Below are 19529 nucleotides of genomic sequence, written 5' to 3'. Positions count from 1 at the left end.
AGCATTTTGATGCAATCTTGGATTTGGCAAGTTTTTTTAAAAAATTGCCAAGGGTACAGTACAAGTATAACACTTTTTTTGGAGGAGGTATTTTATAAGCATCATTGCCAAAACAAGTTTATTATTGGTGCCTTTCATTCTAGGTCACACAAAACTAAACTTGATTTAGCAAATTTCTGAAAATGATTCAACCTTGAAAGATCATTAGAAATAAATACAGACATTTCCTCTGCACTTTTGCACTTTTCTTTATACAATTCAGAACTCCTTTTTTTTTTGCTAATATTTAATTTATATGTGAATTCCTTGTAAAATACATTTTAAAGAGATGCTTTAAAATTATCATCAAATGTTCAATCTTATCAGAACAGTCATTACCAACAGAAAGATCTGCTTATCATAAATAGTCATACTGTGGTTTAGAGAAATAGTTGATCATCAAACATGTTACAAATAAGTGAATCATAGCAATATTGGAAAAAAAATACTACACGGTAAATAGCATTTACCTAACTTAAAATATGCAAGCTGTCTGTATATCCAGTCATATATATTCCAAAATATATAATTAATGTAGATACACTGAAAAAACACACAAAAATGTTTGTCTTCTTAACTTTCAGCATTCATTTCTTGTTTATAACTCTGCTTGAAAAGGAAACATTCAATTTTATTTCTGAGAAGCATAACAGAATGAGAAAAAATTAATATGCAGAATTCAAAATATTCATTTACTTATTTACATTTGACAGAAAATTGCAAATACGTGTCGAAACTGGCTAATATTCAGTCTTTTCATTTTTATTTATTTCCTAAATTATTATTATTAAATCAAACATTAATTATCTATCAGGAAGCAAATTTAAAATAATAAATGCTAGAACAAAAGCATAATAAAATCATTTAAATTATAGTTTAGCTTTACAGATGATGAAAGAAAAATTTCTTATATTATATTGATGGAGGGTGTACAATGTGGTGTGCATTACTCTAATGTAAGTATACCTAACCTAATTTAATTATGCAATATCAAATTTCAATCAAATATAGATTTTTGCAATCTAGATTAAAAACAACTGCTGAACAACAGACTGAGTTAGTACATTGCAAACCTACACAGCAGTAATAAAATAAAACATTACCCTCTATATCAGGGGCCTCCAAACTACAGCCCATGGTCCGAATTTGGCCCACGAGCCTTATCAATTCAGCCAACCAATTTGTAAATAGTTTTATAAAATTTAAAAGAAGCAAGATACCATACACAATAACTATTTCATATAACAAATAATCAATAAATATATTTACAGTCATGCATGTTCTTTCTAAAGCATATTATAAATATTATACTACTGTTTCTAAATTTACAATGAGTAAAATACAGCCAACACTCTATTATAAAATTTGTCATATTTTTTTATGAGAAAAAAGGTTCCATACCCACTTTCATAGTAGTATTCTAGATTTGTTCATAAAATTTTTTAGCAACAATTTTGTTTAAATATTCAAAAATTTTTTTAATGTATATGTTAAAATTTATCATCACATTTTGAGCCCCCCACAAATATGAAATGCCTATGAGTGAGTTTTCATCTGATCAAAATGTGATGCTAAATTGTTACAACAAGCAAGAAAATCCACTTATAAGTAAAATTACATCGCAAACCAAAGAAATCTTTGATATGCTGCGACAAGATTGTTTTTGCAAACGTTTAAACAATTTTAAGAAATTCATGTTAGGTGAAACAACATGAAAGTCTAAAAACCCCATTTCTTCGGATTATCATAGCAATATAGATTCAAATTCATTACATTACATCACCACGGAGTGATGAATTAACTACGTATTGGCCGTCAAAAGATAGTAAAAGAGGTAATATGTCCTACAGGCTAAAGAAGTTTGGAGACCCCTGCTATATATGAAGCAAATTCATAACATATAGAATGCTTTCATATTATGTAAAAAATACTAAACTGACAGTGCTGATTAATGATAGCTTTCATTTTAATTTTAAATGCTATTTCTGAAAACAAATGTATATTGTGTGCATAGAATAAACACATTTTATAAGAAATAAAAGTTAACAAAAGAACAAATAAAAAAAATCATGATTTCTCTAATTGATAAAGGTAAAATAAACTATGTTATTAAGTGCTTTAAAAATATCGCATCAGTTTACCTAATTTTTAACTATAAATGAACAGAAATTAATGCCTACACATAGCAAGTAAAAATTAATTTGATTATCAAATAATACTGATTACAAGCAATCACTACATAACAAAGAATTAACAAATAGAAAGAAATATTGTCCAGTTAACAAACAGTTTATGAATAACTAGCTTTTACATTTACATCGCTTTTAAACAGCATTTTTGTAAAACAAACTGCTAGTTTACGAAAACTGCTGGAGACAAGATAATTCTTAAATGCTATAATGATAAAACTTAAATATTCAACAGATAGCATTAACTTCTTGCATGCTAAGAAGCAAATCTTGTTTAATGTCTCCTCCTGTCTCCTTTCAAAATATTCGGTAACTGAAATGTTTCAACCAAAAATTAAATAACACGTCTAAATATCAGTATAGCGTGAGCACTTTAACTACTAATTGCATTGAACACACATGCTAGGCCAAACGATCTTTACTCACCATAAAAGTTTTATTTATTCCAATTAATATGATTAAAAAATTTTGATGAAAAGTACGTAATATGGACAATATAAAAATACTACCCCCGAATAAAAAGAACCCTTACTTACCAGAATGCTTTTCTTATACTGTCACGTTTGTTTTACTTGCAAATATTTTGTTACGTTGCACAAATTCATAATAAAAATATCTTGGATCTTGGATCATATCTTTACTGCTGGCTTTAGCTACTAGGAGCTCTTACCAGTATATTATCATTTTACCATAGGCCATAAAGTTAAAAATTTAAGAGGTGTATTTAAAATACACCGCGCCCGAAGGCGAGATCAATAAATGAGAGAACTCATAAAATAAGTTTTGCTAAGTTGCATATCATGGCATAGAATGGGTGATTATATACGTAAATGGTGGCGAGAAGCGAAATGAAATTCTAAGCTTCTGCGTGAGTCAAGAAGAGCAGGAGCACGTGATCAGCGTCCGGCATTTAGATTGGTCGAGGAGTCAGAGTTCGAAAAATGAAGTTTTTGTAGTTTTTGGAAATAAATAAAGTTCGAACATAGTAAAAGCAACATCTATTTGTGAATTTGAGTCTTATGTCTTTTGAAACACTTGAAAATCTTCTAAACTTGCGATATAATCATTAAATGAATAGGAAACTGTAAAAGGTGAAAATGAGGTCATGTAGCTCACTAGGGCTAATGAGTGAGAGTAAGCACTTGGTGTTACCACGAACTTTGATTTTAAAACACACGATACGAAATATTAAAAATAAAAAGTAAACATCTTGGTTAAATAAGTAGTAAAACGAAGAATTCATCGATGAAAAATAAAGTCCTAATTTTGCAAAGTTCATCTTTCTTGAATAGTAACTGCAAAGGAATAGTAATTTTTTTTTTTTTTTTTTAAATAATATACATTATATACACTACCACCACTTAGAATTGTGGTGGATCGTTCGAGGTCTTTTCACTACGTTCTCAATAGTAGGATCATAGTCTGTAAGCGATTTAATAGCTTCATAGGGAGAATTTCTCATATCTTCAAAGAAGTTGTGTGCAGAAATTAGGATTTGGTCGTGAATTGGATTGATATCCAGGTCTTTGTGAATTTGAGAATTTCGCACGAACCAGGGTGCGTTCACTATGCTACGTAAGATTTTGTTTTGGAGTACATTTAATTTTTGTCTGTCTATTTTTCGGGCAGTAGCCCAGGCTGGAACTGCATAGAGGATTATTGGTCGAATAAGTGAGATGTAGATATTTTTCTTGGTACGGAGGCTTAACTTAGAGTTTCTTCCAATTAATGAGTAGAGAGCAATGAAAGTAGCGTTAGCCTTATTTGTAACATATTGAATATGATCTTTGAAATTTAGGGTTTTGTCAATATAGACACCTAAATATTTATAGGAGTTGGCAACAGGAATATCTTGGTTATTGAGTCGGATATTTATATTCACTGGGATATTTTTTCTGTATCTGCGAAAGAGAACTACGCAGCATTTATCAGTATTTAGTTTGATTTTCCAGTCTTGACAAAATTTGTTAATGATGTTGACTTGGAGCTGAAGTTTCTCTAAAGCATTATTTGGACTTCGTGAACTGGTGAATAAAAATATGGCGCCAAGAGCTTGTATTTTAACATGAGCGAAAATTTCGCCAAAGATAGCAACACATAATTCTGACGTCAGAAATCCAGGGCAACAGTCAGCGCCATCTATTGTCAAAAGGTAGCATTCCTAATTCTCAAAACTTACTCTTAAAGGCTTTAATGTTATGCACATGCATTTAGATTTCGAACTATTTCTTAATGATTTTCTGTACGTAGTAAATTACGGATATCATCTTCATAACTTTAAAACAAAAAACTAAAAATAGCGAAGTATTTCATTATAAATTTTACATATTTTTGTGCAAAATACATGCACGGAACAGCTTAAAAACACGTATGTTTCACTGCCGTAATGCAATGTTTTGAAGTTACAAACATGGACGCCGCTTGTTCGGTGGAGTTTCATTCCCCGATAGTGGAGGAAACTGCGAACCCTCCATCCTTATATTCTAACCTCCTTGGAATTTCCCCTGCGTATTCTTCGCATCTGACGTATGCATAACACGATTATCAAGGTTCAAGGAACCTTTTATTTTTCTAGTCTAAATTATTATGGCTGCCCCTATCTGGCCCTTTTTCGGCGCAAAATTAAGACCTTCTGAGTTTTTTGCCTTTTTTTGACTCAGTGTGAAGGCACTTATTTCAAGTCATTCGGCTTTAATATACTACTTGTATCTATAAGGCAAGAATATACAGACTTCTGGTAATATAAAAAAATATTCTGAAGAACAATGGGAGCTGTCGAACTCTGAATCTCTATCATTGGGAAAAAAGATTTAAACATACGGTGCATCACAGCTCATCGTGCTGCGCATAAGTAAGAGGAATTTTTGCGGTTTGCAGAAGGCATGGTAACTATGAAGTTTGAGTATTTTCGATACCTATGAGTTATTGTAATCTTCAACCGTGACATGTATTAATTTACATTATATCCAAATACTTTATTTTACTGGTCTTCAAGGAGTAATTTTTTTTATTTAGGGACATACGTTTTAGGAGTACCTACCTATCCAGACCATATTTATTTTGCACGTCAAAGATACGAAAAGCCCATGCAATAATTTAACAAGCCTTTCTACAGTGAAGTTATAAATGTCAGTGGTTTTGATATTTCAATCAGTGGTTAGCATCTAAACTAATTTCTATATTCAGAAGTGTGTACAAGCCCTGTTTTAGTGGCTTTAGAATATCCAAGTGTTGATGAGATCAGATTTCTAAATCAAATAAAAATGAGTTGAACACAGTCCTACACCACTGTAAAACTGAATAAACTTGAAAGAAATATGATATTGTATACCTTGTTTCTGTGCAGATTACAAAAAAAAAAAAAATTCTGATATCCGTAGGCAATACTTTTCTCTATTGTTTTAAATTCATATTATTAACTGCCAGTGTCAAATGCAATATTTGATATACACTGATGGAAAATAAAATCCCATTGTCAAGAAGAAATAGAATTAGAGGAATGAAATATGGGTATTGGCAATATATTTAGTTGATTAAAGTTTTAAGGTCAGAGGTTAAAATATGTGTGAGAAGGAAGAGCCGTTTTAAATGTAAGTTGATGTTACTAACTGCTGTATACGTCACAGTGTTGAATATAAGCATGTAAACATGAATGCATTATGCTGCGCAGGTGTCGTATGTCATTTTGTGGGATAGACTGTTGCATTTAGTCAAATTAACAGTAGCTTAATTACAAGGTCTTGTTTGAACTCAGTAACTGTTGATACTGCCGTCTTTATCTCCTTAAAGGCTTTCCTGACTCAGATCTCATTCATAACACCCTTCCAGAAGATAAATAAAGCATATGAAATTAACATCACATACTTAAATCAAACACGATTTGTGAATTCATAGTGGCACTATTAATGCCACACTTGTGCAAAATTTAAATAGGCACATCTTTCAAATATGCAAGTATCAAATTCTGTTTATCCAGCACAACTGCTTCTTGGTTTTGGGATTTGATTTTCTATCAGTATCTTTAAAAAATGTTTTTAAGTTACAACCTTAGTTAAATGAATTAAAAAGTAAAGAAAGGAAGAAAAGGCCTTTTTAAAAAAATTCCTGTCTCAGTATTTTTGGTCTTATATGACTAAATGTAAAATCATGGATTATAAATACATGAATTGGTGTTCTGTGTTTGGATGGCATGTTTAAGTCAGAAATCAGTACATGCATAAAGTCAATTTTAGTTCTTTGTTTTTATTTGAGTTAATGATGAAAACTCTGTGGCACACAAAATTCCTTAACAGCATCCAAAAACTTTCTTCAAATCATGTTCCCTTTCTAATGAAATGGTGAGCATTTGAATCTTTCTTACGACACACCAAGCCATCTGAACGATCTTTAAGTTCAACTATACTCATTTCCTTCATACAAACAAGACACTTAATTGTGTTGAATTATAGCCAACAAAGTTTCTTTTCTTCTGTCATCAACCACTTAAAAGAACATCTGCTTTCTCGTTCAATACCACCAAACAACCACTTTACCACCGGCAGCCATTTTACGATGCAAAACACACAATATGCGACATATTTTCTAACTGACATCCAACAAACATTTTCCCATCAGTCACATTCACAGCAATCCCACAACCAATCACATCATAATAAGGTTTCCATAACATGCAACTACTCAGGTTACCATAAAGAAACAACAACTTGGCGATAATCCAAGGGGCCCCTTAAAATATAGGCTAACCCTATTTGTTACTTTCAAAGTTGCAACTGAAACTATCAAGAACTCATGAAAATTAGTTTCAGATTGTGACCTCGGAGTTTCAAGATGCTAATAACCAAAAATATTTGACAAAAATCCATGTACACAGTGATCTGTTTTAACTTAAAAAACATCAGAGAATTGCACAATCTCTGCAGCGTAGGAATCTAAGAATTATGCACACCTCGCTAAAATAAACTAACATAACAACAATAAATTTCAAACAATACCATGTACACACTGTTTTAACTTTAAAAAAAGTCAGTGAATTGCACAGCTTCGGCATTGCGCACAAATCAACAAAATAAACTAAAATAAGTAACAGACAATTAAAAAAAAAAAAAAAAAAGACAGAAATTCATAGCAAAAAAACAATGAACATAACATTCTACAAAATAAGAACAACAATAAAATAAAGTGCACTTTCCATTGTGAATGCTTCTTCAAACAACAGAAATATCAATTTCAAACATCAGCAAAATTCACCAATTTCCACCACTTTATCCTTTCCCCCTATCTTCTGAGACATAGAGCATACAAAGTCCAGCATACATTCGTGAATAAAATTTTCCCAGTCACACAACATCTGTGAACAATAGAGCCATATTTTTTATATATCACACGTCTTTCTCTGATTCAAAATTTTGAAAGAAACGATTTTATCTTTTGCACACAATCCAAAATACGCGACTGGAATTTTTCCATCACGTCTTTCATTGTAACATAAGCCATTTCAAAACGCCCACCAAACCAACCAACCAGCAAATAAAACCACTCCAACAAAATTAAGTTTCAACGTCAAGAGGGTTGCCATACAAACAACATAGTGCCAAAAACCATCGCAGAACGCACAATTGTGCCAAAAACCAGCACAGAACACATATTGCCACATTTGGCGACGCCATACATCTGAAGGTATATATAAGAGTAGTATCAAAATACATATACAGTACAAAGTCCGTAATCTGGACATCTATTATCCGGAATGATCTATAATCCGGACCTCAAAGCCACAAACTTATGCATGCACACTTTCGATAGTGAAGAAAGTGACAGAGAGGTTATTGAAAACGAAACAATTTCGATTGACAAGTTAGTCGGTATTCTCGACACCGCAATTACAGGACTTGAACAGTGGAACTTTGTAACTGAACAAAAAATTATGCCTGTTTATAAAATTAAAGAGAAAGTATTAGCACAAAAAATGAAGCAACTTAAACAACTTACATTGAAAGAAATGTTTAATAAAGTAAACAAATAAATATTAAGCTTTTTTTTTTGGTAAATTTTGATAACTGTAATTTATGAAATAAAGATCAATTATGATTTGATCATAATTGCTCTTTATTTCATAAATTACAGTTTCATATTTTTAATTGCATAATTTCTGCATGCCATCTTACCAGATTTAAATTGATGATCTATAATCTGGAAAAACCCCTAATCAGGAATCGCCGAAGTCTCGACGAGTCCAGATTACGGACTTTGTACTGTATTTGTAATAGCCCTTTACGTCTCCTACTTAATTTGGTTATTTCCTATTTTTGTTATAAAAAGAGTAACATGCTTATAACAAATCTGTTGAAACTCAGCCATTTCAAAATTAATCCCTGTCATTATTACTTACATAGTGCTTCAGCCAGTAGTAATATTAAAAACCAGTAGTAAATACTAATATTAAAATTTTCAAACCAAAATCCTAATTTACCACTAGGAATAAAATAAAAGTATAACTGCATTATATTTAACTTTATCTATAAATTATAATCTGCACATTTCTTCTTTGCTTCTCTCTATTGCTAACATATTCCTTCTTGTATCAAATATATTACTGTAAAGATGCAAAAAAGGTCTAAATATAATTGTTTTAAAATATGGGCACTGGCTTAGCTGTGTATATCTTTATGCACTAGCTTACCATGTTGTATGTCAACCATCAAGTATACCAGTGGTTCTCAATCTTGTTTGTCCCATGCACCCCTTTTACCATTGCTAGACAATCGTTGCACAGCTGCCTTTCCAAAACTCGAAAGTACATATACATTTATTTAAATTTAGATTATTTTTAATATGCTTTATAATGTAAAGAAAAAAGTATAGGAAGTGTTGATAAGTACCAAAACTTGAATAAAAGTAGTTTTTTATAATCAAACTAAAACTAAATATTGAACAGATAAATACAAATTTATATACAGTAGACGTTCGTTTTTACGAACCTCTTTTTTACGAACACTCTCGATTTGACGAACTAGCGGATGGTCCCGAATATACTCCCATAGATGTAATGTAATTTTGCACTCTTATTTACGAACTACAAATCAGGAAAATCTCTTTTTTGCGAACTCAGTTTTCATACTTCTGCGTGTTTCATTGGGACGAAGTGTAAAGGTCAAATAAAATCTCCAACTATTTTGAGGCAGCAAGTGCGAAACATTCGAAGAAGTACAGTAAGGAAGGAGGGGGCGGAGAAGAGGGGGAATTAGGACAAATTTATGGTGTTGCTTGTTGTGGGAGGCTCTCAGAAGAGCATCAGCCTGATGTTGTTGGGTGGGGGTGAGACCATTTGTGTTAAAGGGGTTTGGGTTGCTTCTAAAAGAGAGTTGTTGTCATAGTCATTTGATCTGGACAACTCAATCAGTGAAGTCTCATTAGTCGAGAGGGAGATTGGGCCAGTTTTTGTTAAGTAAGATTCTTAGAGCTATGTCGCAAATGAAGAAACGAATTTGTTTAGCGGTTGAAATAAAGAAGAAGATTTTAAAAGAAGTTGACGAAAAAATATTAAGCAAGACACAAATTGCTCAGAAATATGGAATTCCTAAAAATAGTTTATCAACGATTTTAAAGGCAAGAGAGAAGATCTTTGGAGCTAAAAATGGAAACGATGAATGTGGACCCTCCTCTCGAAAATATTTTCGAGAATCAAAACACCCAAATTTGGAAAGGGCTTTGCTTGTTTGGTTTCGAAAGATGAGAAGCTTAAACATTCCTATTGATGGAAATGTACTTAAAGAACAAGCACACTTTTTTGCTTCCAAATTAAACATCAAAGATTTTAAAGCATCGGATGGTTGGTTACAGAAATTTAAATTTCGGAATGGTTTGAGTTTCCGGAAAGTATGTGGTGAAAGTGCAGCAGTAGACACGTCATCAGCAAATGAATGGAAAGAAGAAAAGTTGAAATTGCTTCTTTCTGAATACGCTGCAGATGATGTTTTTAATGCGGATGAAATGGCTTTGTTTTTTAAGATTTTGCCAGAAAGAACATTAGCTTACAAAGGAGAAAAATGTGTTGGAGGTAATAAAGCTAAAGAGAGACTTACAGTTTTGATTGCAGCCAACATGTCTGGGTCACAAAAATTGCCTCTGCTCTTTATTGGATAATATCTGAAACCAAGGTGTTTCAAAAATGTTCAGAAGATTCCTGCTGCATATTATGCTAATAATAAGGCCTGGATGACTGGCAACATCTACGAAAAATGGTTGAGAGATTTAGATAACCGTTTTTCAGCAGAGAAGCGCAAAGTTCTCCTAATCGTGGATAATTGTACTGCACACATGGAAGTCACTGGGCTTCAGGCAATCCGTGTGGAATATCTCCCACCAAATGCAACTGCAGTTTTAAAGCCAATGGATCAGGGGATAATCAATAGTTTCAAGCGAAAATATAAGACAGTGCTCTTGCAAAGAGTAATCTTTGGTTTGGAAAGGGAACAACCTTATCAGATTGATATTCTTGGTGCAATGCATTTATCAATCAGTGCATGGAATGATGTTTTAGATGAAACAATTTCTAAAGCCTTTCGACATGCAGGTTTTATTAAAGAAACAGATGTAACTGAAGAAATCCATGACAATAGATCTCACGAAGATGAGGTTCTCATGCATGAACTTCGCCATAGAAATCCACAGTTGCCAGAACTTTCATTCGAGGATTTTTTAAATGTGGATTCTAATGTCATCTGCACGGAGGAAATATTTGATCACAATATTATTAGCAGCATAATCAACGAGAATGAGAGACTTTCAGATCCAGAAGAAGAAAATGAAGTAACACCAAGACCGACTTTAAAACAAGCTGCTGAATACTTGTCAGAACTTAGACGATTTTTTGAGGCCAGTGATAATTGTGAAATGCTAACAAATATAGAGAAAATGGAGTCTTGCATTATGCAATCTGTTATTTTAAACAGACAAAGATAAGTGATTATTTTGTTGCTCGATGACTTAATAAAGGTACGTTTTACAAATATTTTATATTTCTTGTTTGTTTAATAGAATGGAAAATGTAAAAATGAGCGTATACTGTATTTTATATTATTCAAAATATTGCTTCATCACTTGCTGAGTGCATTGAAATCCCCCCTTCCCTGGTTGTGAACCCCCTGATATATACATAGTGTATAACATTACTATGCTTCAAAGATTTGCTTTATAAAGAAAATGAGTATACAGTTTTGCATTATTATTATTATTATTATTAGCTTGCATACATTTCAAGTATTTCTTTATAAAGTATAAAAATTATATTAATTGTAGTAATGTGCCTTTTAATTTTGTTAAATATAAAGAAAATATTGACAAATTGTTTTCTCTTTTTAGCAAATTTGAAAGTGCTTAATGGAGCGAAATCTGGGTTTTCTACAAACTTGCAGAATTGATCCATCTCGACCTAGCGTAACAGAACGCTATTTCAAATCAAAAATTATTCCAGAAACTAATCAATGCATTCTTGTTCATTCCAATCGCCTTTCTATTATTACTCTGTCTCCAAATCATCCAATACTGACTGAAAATCTGGATTTATTATCTATAAATTTTGATACAGTGGGTAATATTAATCGCTTATCAAATAAAGTCTCTGGAAAATTTAAGAAAGGTGGTCAAAAGCTAAAAGAAAAGTCAGTTTTATGTTCTGTAAAATGTAGTAATAACTGTGAATATACCCTTTATAGCTGTGTTTCTGGAACTCTTATAGAAGTAAATGAAAGACTTATAAGAGAGCCCAATATTCTGAAGAAAAAACCATGGAGTGAAGGTTATATTGCCATTATTTTACCCCCTTTTCAGTCTGCTGAAAAATTATTAAAAAAAAATATGTGCTAATAAAAATAGATTGTTAATTAAAGGATTTGTATATTGAGTAAAATCTCAGATTTCTATGAATCGTTAAAAATTGTTTTCCAAATTTGTCTCTAAATTTTGATCTAAGATGAACACAATATTTTACAAAGTACATCAATATTGATATTGTATGACGAGTTAATTTGAAACAATTAAATTGAAGAAATAGTTTTCATTATTCTAATAAAAGTATTCTGTATTAATTTTATAGTAAAGTTATTTTATACATTTTTTTTTTTACTATCTTTAGAAAGATCTGTGAATTTCAGAATGTTACAAGGATAATATATTTAATAAAGTCATTGAGACTTGTAATTTTTTTGGTCCTCTTCCTTGTATAAAGGGTCAGTGAATGCAATCATAACACTTTTAATTATATCACTATGTTAAATTTTAATTTCATGTTTTTCTTATTTATTATATATTATTAGATTGCACACATTAATCATTTTCCAATCATGGTATAGCTTATGTTATTTAAGAGTTCAGGAGATGTTCTGTAATAATCTTCATGGTTTAAGGTCAGAAGCAATAGGAAAACTGTGTAGAAATATTTAGACCAGAGCTACAAAGCCTGCAAATTTTTTAGATACCAGTTGTAACCTTCCATTTATTTCTTTCAAATGCAGTACTATTTCCTTTTTATAACAAAATCTTCATGTTTTTTCTTCTCATATTCACAAAACATAATTATTTATTTAAATAAATTTTTTATGTGCAGCTAAACAATATCTTGCTTTATGAAATATGGCCTTCAAATTTAGAGGTTGCCCTGTCTTTGTCTAGAACTGCAACCTCAAAACAGATTGCATCATTAAATCTATGTAGATACTTTTTAAAACTGGAAATAAGAGTTTTCATTTGCAAAGAAACTTAATATATATATAGAGCACCTGCTGCTTATTAAAATCATTTGTGTTCCAAAAAGTATTTAACTTTATTAAGCGACTGAATTTAATAAACTGAGACTTGTACATTACAAACTGTGATATCAGTTTTACACTCTTTAAGTAAAATAACTCGCAAATAATTCATTAATTAATCCAAAAATAATAATTAAAAATTAATACTAAAATTAAAATATGCAGTTTTAAAATTCATTTAAAATTTTTTTTATAATTATATTCTTGATGAAATTTTCCTTCTCACAAACAACATATCAATTATTCAGTTTTATTTCATGTTGTTCAAAGACAGCTCTTCAGTTATATTCTTTATTTTATAAAACTGTGATCAGCATCTTTTAGTTCAAGAATTTTTTTTAGAATTTGCGGTGCTTTTCAAAATTTAAATGATTATGGCATGTCGTCAGTTTTTTTTCTATATCACTTTCACTGTAAGTTTCTGCAGTTCTTTTTACACTTCCTTAGTCAGTTTTTATATGTTTGTGAATTCGTACAACATACACTGGCATGCAAAAATTAAGGACGAAGTCAAAAAATTAGCATATCAGCTGAACGAAGAGGCAGAGCGGACAGAAAGACCAATCAGGAGATTAAGTAAGGTGATGTACGGTAGCACATGCACAGCTATGTAGGTAGACGTAATGGGGGAGTGTCAGAGTAGTATAAAGCATGTTGTCGGTGTAAGATCAGTATTTCTGGCAAAGAGATTGCACGCAGTATAGCAGTTAAAATCACATTAAGTTGCTGCCTCAGCAAGAAATGGCGAATAATCAATCTGTTAGACGACACCTGGATGCTTTTACCTGAGGTCGAATCATTGGGAAGTTGGAGGAAGGCCGCAGTGTGACAAGTGCGGCTGCAGAGTTCGCAATTACTCACAGCATCGTTTCACGACTTTGGAGACAATTTCAAACTACAGAAACAGCCATCCGGGGGTTCAGTAGTGGTCGTCCACGAGGAACCACACCCGCAGATGACCGGTATATTGCCTTACAGGCCAGAAGAAACAGGCGGCAGACAGCGGGAGAAATTGCTAGACACACGACACAGGCGACTGGACGACCGATATCGCATTTTAACGTGGCCAGAAGACTGCACGGTGGTGGTCTGTTTGCACGACGCCCTGTACGGTGTGTACCTCTAACGCCTGCCCATCGGAGAAGGCGTTCTCTGTGGTGCCGGGAACACCGGAATTGGAGAGACAATGAATGGGGACGAGTACTCTTTACAGATGAGAGCAGATTCAGTCTGAGTAGCGATTCTCATCGCATACTCATCTGGTTAGAACGGGGAAGCCGCAATCATCCCTCGAACATCATTGAAAGGGACAGGTATGGAGGTGGCGGTGTTCTCATTTGGGGAGGCATCATACTTGGTAGTCGTACAGACCTTCACATCTTCGACGCAGGTTCAGTCAATTATTGTAACGAGATTCTTCTTCCATATGTGCGTCTTTTTAGAGGCGCTATGGGTCTGCAGTTCCTTTTCATGGACGACAATGCACCATGTCATCGCACAGTAGCTGCCGAACAGCTCTTAGAGAGTGAGGATATTGAATGTATGGACTGGCCGGCACGATCTCCGAGCATGTATGGGATTTTATAGGCAGACGCTTGGCAGCTCGTACCTTACCACCAGTAACGATTCCAGAGCTTTGATTGGCGCTGCAAGATGAATGGGCAGCAATGCCTCAACAACTCATTGACACCCTCATTCTCAGCGTGGGCAGACGTTGTGAAACCTGCCTAGCAGTCAGGGGAGATCATATCCCCTATTAAAGACCGGATGTTTCTTGCTGGACACCCATCACAGGGATGTTTCGGCCTTTAGTCGCATTGCGCTCCATGCTACTTTTTCAATAAAGCTTCTTTTTATCCCTCTGATTTCTCTTTTAGTAAGTGTTGCTTACATTACTCATGTCCTTACGTATTGGGGATCTTACGGTATTAAATGTGTTGATTTGGAAAGCTTTTGTACAAAGTTATATTGAAAAAAACCGTCTCATCCTTAATTTTTGCACACCAGTGTATTCTAAAAATGAATCCTCATAACTCCGCTGATGCCTGAAACATTAGCTATAGTTTGTAATTCCTCTGAAGCTTCTTCTCCATAAAAGCCACATATTTTAAAACATGTTTAATTGGTATTAGAGATTTACTGAACATCTTTCTGTAATGACACTTGAAAGCTTTTAATAAAGACCCCAAAATTAAAGGTTGAACATTGCAAATTGTACAGTTAAAAGTCTTTAATCCGTACGTCCACAATCAGGACCTTAAAGCTACAAACTTTCTGCGCATGCATAAACGCATAATGCGTATATGCATGCGCGTTTAAGTTATAACGGATGGTATAAGCTAAGCTAAAATGATCTAATTATCTATTTCAGTTAATGTTGCAGATTGCGTTGTTCCTTAATCTTCCAATTGGATCCAGCTTATTATATTTTGCAAACTGTTAGAGCAATTTTACAAAGCTTGAACTTTCGATTATGTCAAAAAAAGTTTCCGATTCTGGAGCTGCCAAAGGATCTACAAAGCGAAAGCGTGTTTCGATGTCCATCAAAAAGTGGAATTGCTGCAAAAAATGGATAAAAGTGTATCCTTTGTTTCTCTAACCATTCCGAAATCTGTTTATCAAATTTCACGCTGCTCTGCGGGGGAAGGGGGGGTACGTTGTGCGTGCAATGAACTGGAAGTTGATCTGTCAGTACTATCCTCATCTTCAGGGCAGATGTTTTTATTTTATTCGGCTTATAATTCCTCACTAAATGTAGTGTTTCATCTTGATGTACTCCAGTATAATTTAAATCAATTTCCTCATCATTAAAAATATCACAAATACACATCAAATAGTTTTCTGGTTGCAATTTTCTAATTTCAACTATGTGTAATGTATGCTTTACGCATGAAAGTAAACAAATAAATATTAAGTTTTTTTTAAATTTTTTGATACCCTTTAGATCATAATTGCTCTTTATTTCATAAATTACGGTTTCATATTTTTAATTTTATAATTTCTGCATGCCATCTTACCAGATTTAAACTGATGATCTTTAAGTCCAGATGAGTTTGGATTAAAGACTTTTGACTGTATTATCATTTAAAATAAAAAGTGTAGTTGTTTGATAATCTGTGTTAAAGGTGAAGAGAAGAAAATGAAGAAGCTATAAAATTCATTGGACTTAATGGAATTCAAATCAGAGATGAAAATATGTCAGGATAATTTAAAAAATGACAAATAGTTTCAACATGAAAACCATATTCAGTTTACAACAGTGTTATTACAATGTACATAGGATTATTAGTATAAATTAAGAGTTGTTTCGGATTTTGAGCATTAAGAAATTAACTGAGACTTTTTATATCAGAAACTATAGCTTGTATTAAAAAAAAAGGGGGGATTTTATATTACCGGAAAACACATAATGCATAATTTCTACAGATATACATACCAGTGTTATTGCCTATTTGCCATCGATAAATTGTGTTATTCCTCTTGTAACAGTGTTCTTATTTATTAAGTAATTAACATGAATATGTGATAAGCATCACGAATAAACGCTGTTAAAAAATTGTATCTACAAATAAACAAAGAAGACCGGTTATTAAAACATTTGGCATCAAATGATTTATTGCAGTAGGATGATAATAATACTGCTTTTAAGCAAATCAATTAAAATATTTTATGTATGTAATCTGCATAGAATTTAATGCCACATGAAAAAGTCTTAGAATCAAAAACTGTTACTGTTTACAAATCCACATTCTCACTAGAAAGACTGTTTTTCATTAAAGCAAATAGGAGAAAATATTTTCAGAAGTATTCTTGAGAAATATAAAAATTTAGCTTTAGAGATAAATATATCAACAGAATTTATACCAAAATGAAAAACGTTAATAAATCAGATTGCCAAGGGATCAATGGATAAGAAAACAGATATTAAAAAAAAAAAAAATCATAGTAGAAATTAAAGAAATGTTGGACATTTTAGTCTCACAACTGAAATGAAGACATAAAAATTCAGTGAAGTATGTTCCTATTTTCTATTTGCTAATGGGTGAAAATTAATATCAATGTATTTAAGTAATTTAAAAACAACAGCCTTTGACTTAGCACTTATATATCCAAACGATATAAATAATGCAGATTCAATCAGAAACACCTAGTTTAAAAATTACACTATTTCAATAATTCAGACACTAGAACAGTTACTAGCTTAGATCTTTTAAAAATAATTCACAAATATAGTTTAGTTTGAATCAGATCAAAATTTGGAACAGTTAAGAATATTTTTAAAGTTGCCAGTTAAACTTAAAATAATGAGAAAAAATTATATAAAAATCTTCACTTGGTCAAGAAAAATTTTCAAATATGGTCATTTTTCTTATAACACGTAAATTAATCAAGCAGATTTTGAAAATATTATTGATGATTTTTGCTTCATTTAATAAGGTTATTAAAAATCCTTGAAGAATTATAATTTTTTTAATATAAAAGGGAAAAAACTTTTTAATGCTTTTATTCCAGTACTGTAATTTTTTGTATTATTTTTCTGAATATATAAAGCTATGATTAAATATTATTGTGAGAGTTATGGTATTATGGTTTGAAATAGTTATCTTTAATGAATATAAAAGTGTGCAGATATAGTTAACTTCTACTGGATTAGATGTATATTTCTTTTCTATTTTAATTATTTATTATTGCTGTCTTATTTATTTATTGTTATCAAATTTTTGCACACTTTGCACTGCATATAGAGGCTCACATTTACCTCTTTGTTTCAGACGAAAAGTACAAAATTGTATATTTTTTGGATTGATTATGCAGCAAAATATAAGATATTGTTTGAAAAAAAAATAAGAGAGAGAAAGGAAAATCAACTGAAAGTTATTGATCTAAATATTCAATGTCAACCCCTTTCTTCAGAAAAATTATGTTTGACTTGTTTTAACAAATCTAAATGAAATATTTAATGCTATTTTAACTCCTAAAACACATCTTTTAGTAGATAAAAGCTTGCTCAATGATTAGGATAGAAATAATATGAACAGATGAAAAAAGTGAGATTTAAGGTCTTAAGTTTTATGATCTGTAAATTGAAATGCAGTTATGTATGGTCACTTATTATTTATACAAGGAAAGGTACACTGTTGGTTCAATGATCTTTGCATGTCTTCACAAAATCATTTTACAGTCTGAGATAAAAAAGATGTCTCTTTATTTCCAACTATCCACATTAAATAATTGGTTGATGTTAAGGGAAATGAAACAAAGAAGAAACCAAAGTTTGTACTATAGTAAAAGAATACAATGGGAGGAGTAAACAGAGTTGATTGTGTGGTGATGGCGATAAGGAGCGCGCCTTGCGCCCTCCGATAAGTGTGGCAACCCTAGAGGAGAAGTTTCTTACGAGTAGCGAGCAGAGCGAAACAGGCAGGCTGTCGGGGAGTATGCGCGATGTTCCTAAATAAAGCTTAATTTTTATTGTGCACTATGTCTTGTTAATATTCATATTAATGCAGTAAGAACATAATCTGTGATATGGAATTCGAGGATTGGTGGTAAAAACATAACCGGAAATTTCCATAATGGTAACCCGGACTGTGTTAAATCGTATGAACAGTTCTCAAGCACTTTCGGTTTTGACTACAAGCCATCACTCAAGATCTCCAAACCAGAAGTAATGGATTACATCGGTTTTCATCCTCCGGATCACAGATGAGTAGTAATTATAGATCATTTTATAATTACGTTTTCTACTTATCATTTAATTTAATTTTCTTTAGTTAAATTTTTGCTTTTATTTTGGCTTAAAAACCTTGCACAATGTCTGATGTTCATGCCGTCCAAATTCCGGTTTATAACCGATCAGACCCATCTTTATGGTTTATTATGTGTGAAAGTACCTTTGCTCTTGCCACCCCCAAACCTATCACAGAATCCATTACTAAATATAATTATGTAGTTTCTCATCTTCCTCCAGATATCGCATCACTAGTACGGGATTTACTTATGAAACCAGACCCTATTGATCCATATGCAAAGCTTAAAACTGAGTTAATAAATCGTTCAGGAGAATCTTCTCAGCAAGAAATTCGCCAATTATTATCTGGAGAAGAATTAGGTTCTCGAAAACCTTCCGATTTGCTTAGAAATATGAAACGTCGAGCAGAATCTTTAAATGTTCCTGATAACTTAATGTTAGAATTATTCCTTCAACGTTTGCCTTCGACTGTTCGGTCTATTTTGGCAGCGGTGTCCAATTTAACTGTAGATAAAGCTGCAGAAATTGCCGACAGAATTTTAGAAGTAAATCCAACCCCAGGGACTTGTGCCGTTTCTCGCACAGTCGATCAGTCTCTTGAGGATAAATTATTTAAACAAATAGAAAAATTAAACAAACGTATTGATCGCATTTCTCTTTCTCGTGGTCGCTCGCCAAATCGCGGAGATCGCAATAAGGAAAGAAGCAATTCCAAAAGGAGAGATTATTCTGTTTGCTGGTATC

The 19529-nt window shown here is 32.3% G+C and overlaps 1 protein-coding gene across 2 annotated transcripts; it reads left to right on the top strand.

Annotated features, from left to right (window-relative positions):
- Window positions 1-4970: 4970 nt before the first annotated feature.
- LOC118191250 (protein Abitram) lies at window positions 4971-12299 on the top strand. Of its 2 annotated transcripts, none has more exons than XM_085823348.1 (2): window positions 4971-5113; window positions 11589-12299. In XM_085823348.1, exon 2 carries the CDS (start codon window positions 11607-11609, stop codon window positions 12090-12092), a length of 486 nt encoding a protein of 161 aa, XP_085679474.1. In that variant the 5' UTR covers window positions 4971-5113; window positions 11589-11606; the 3' UTR covers window positions 12093-12299. The 2 variants fall into 2 exon arrangements, with proteins under 2 accessions (XP_085679474.1, XP_085679475.1); XM_085823349.1 differs by lacking the exon at window positions 4971-5113 and adding an exon at window positions 5237-5384.
- The last annotated feature ends 7230 nt before the right edge of the window (window positions 12300-19529 follow it).

This window comes from Stegodyphus dumicola, chromosome 9 (assembly GCF_044657685.1).
Source record: "Stegodyphus dumicola isolate Sdum_Otavi_A_Nest chromosome 9, ASM4465768v1".
Lineage (NCBI taxonomy): Eukaryota > Metazoa > Arthropoda > Arachnida > Araneae > Eresidae > Stegodyphus > Stegodyphus dumicola.
This window is presented reverse-complemented; position numbering and strand designations above follow the sequence as displayed.

Bases quoted from the DNA above. Each gene is read 5' to 3' on its own strand.
- LOC118191250 (XM_085823348.1), top strand. From the start codon at position 11,607: ATGGAGCGAAATCTGGGTTTTCTACAAACTTGCAGAATTGATCCATCT.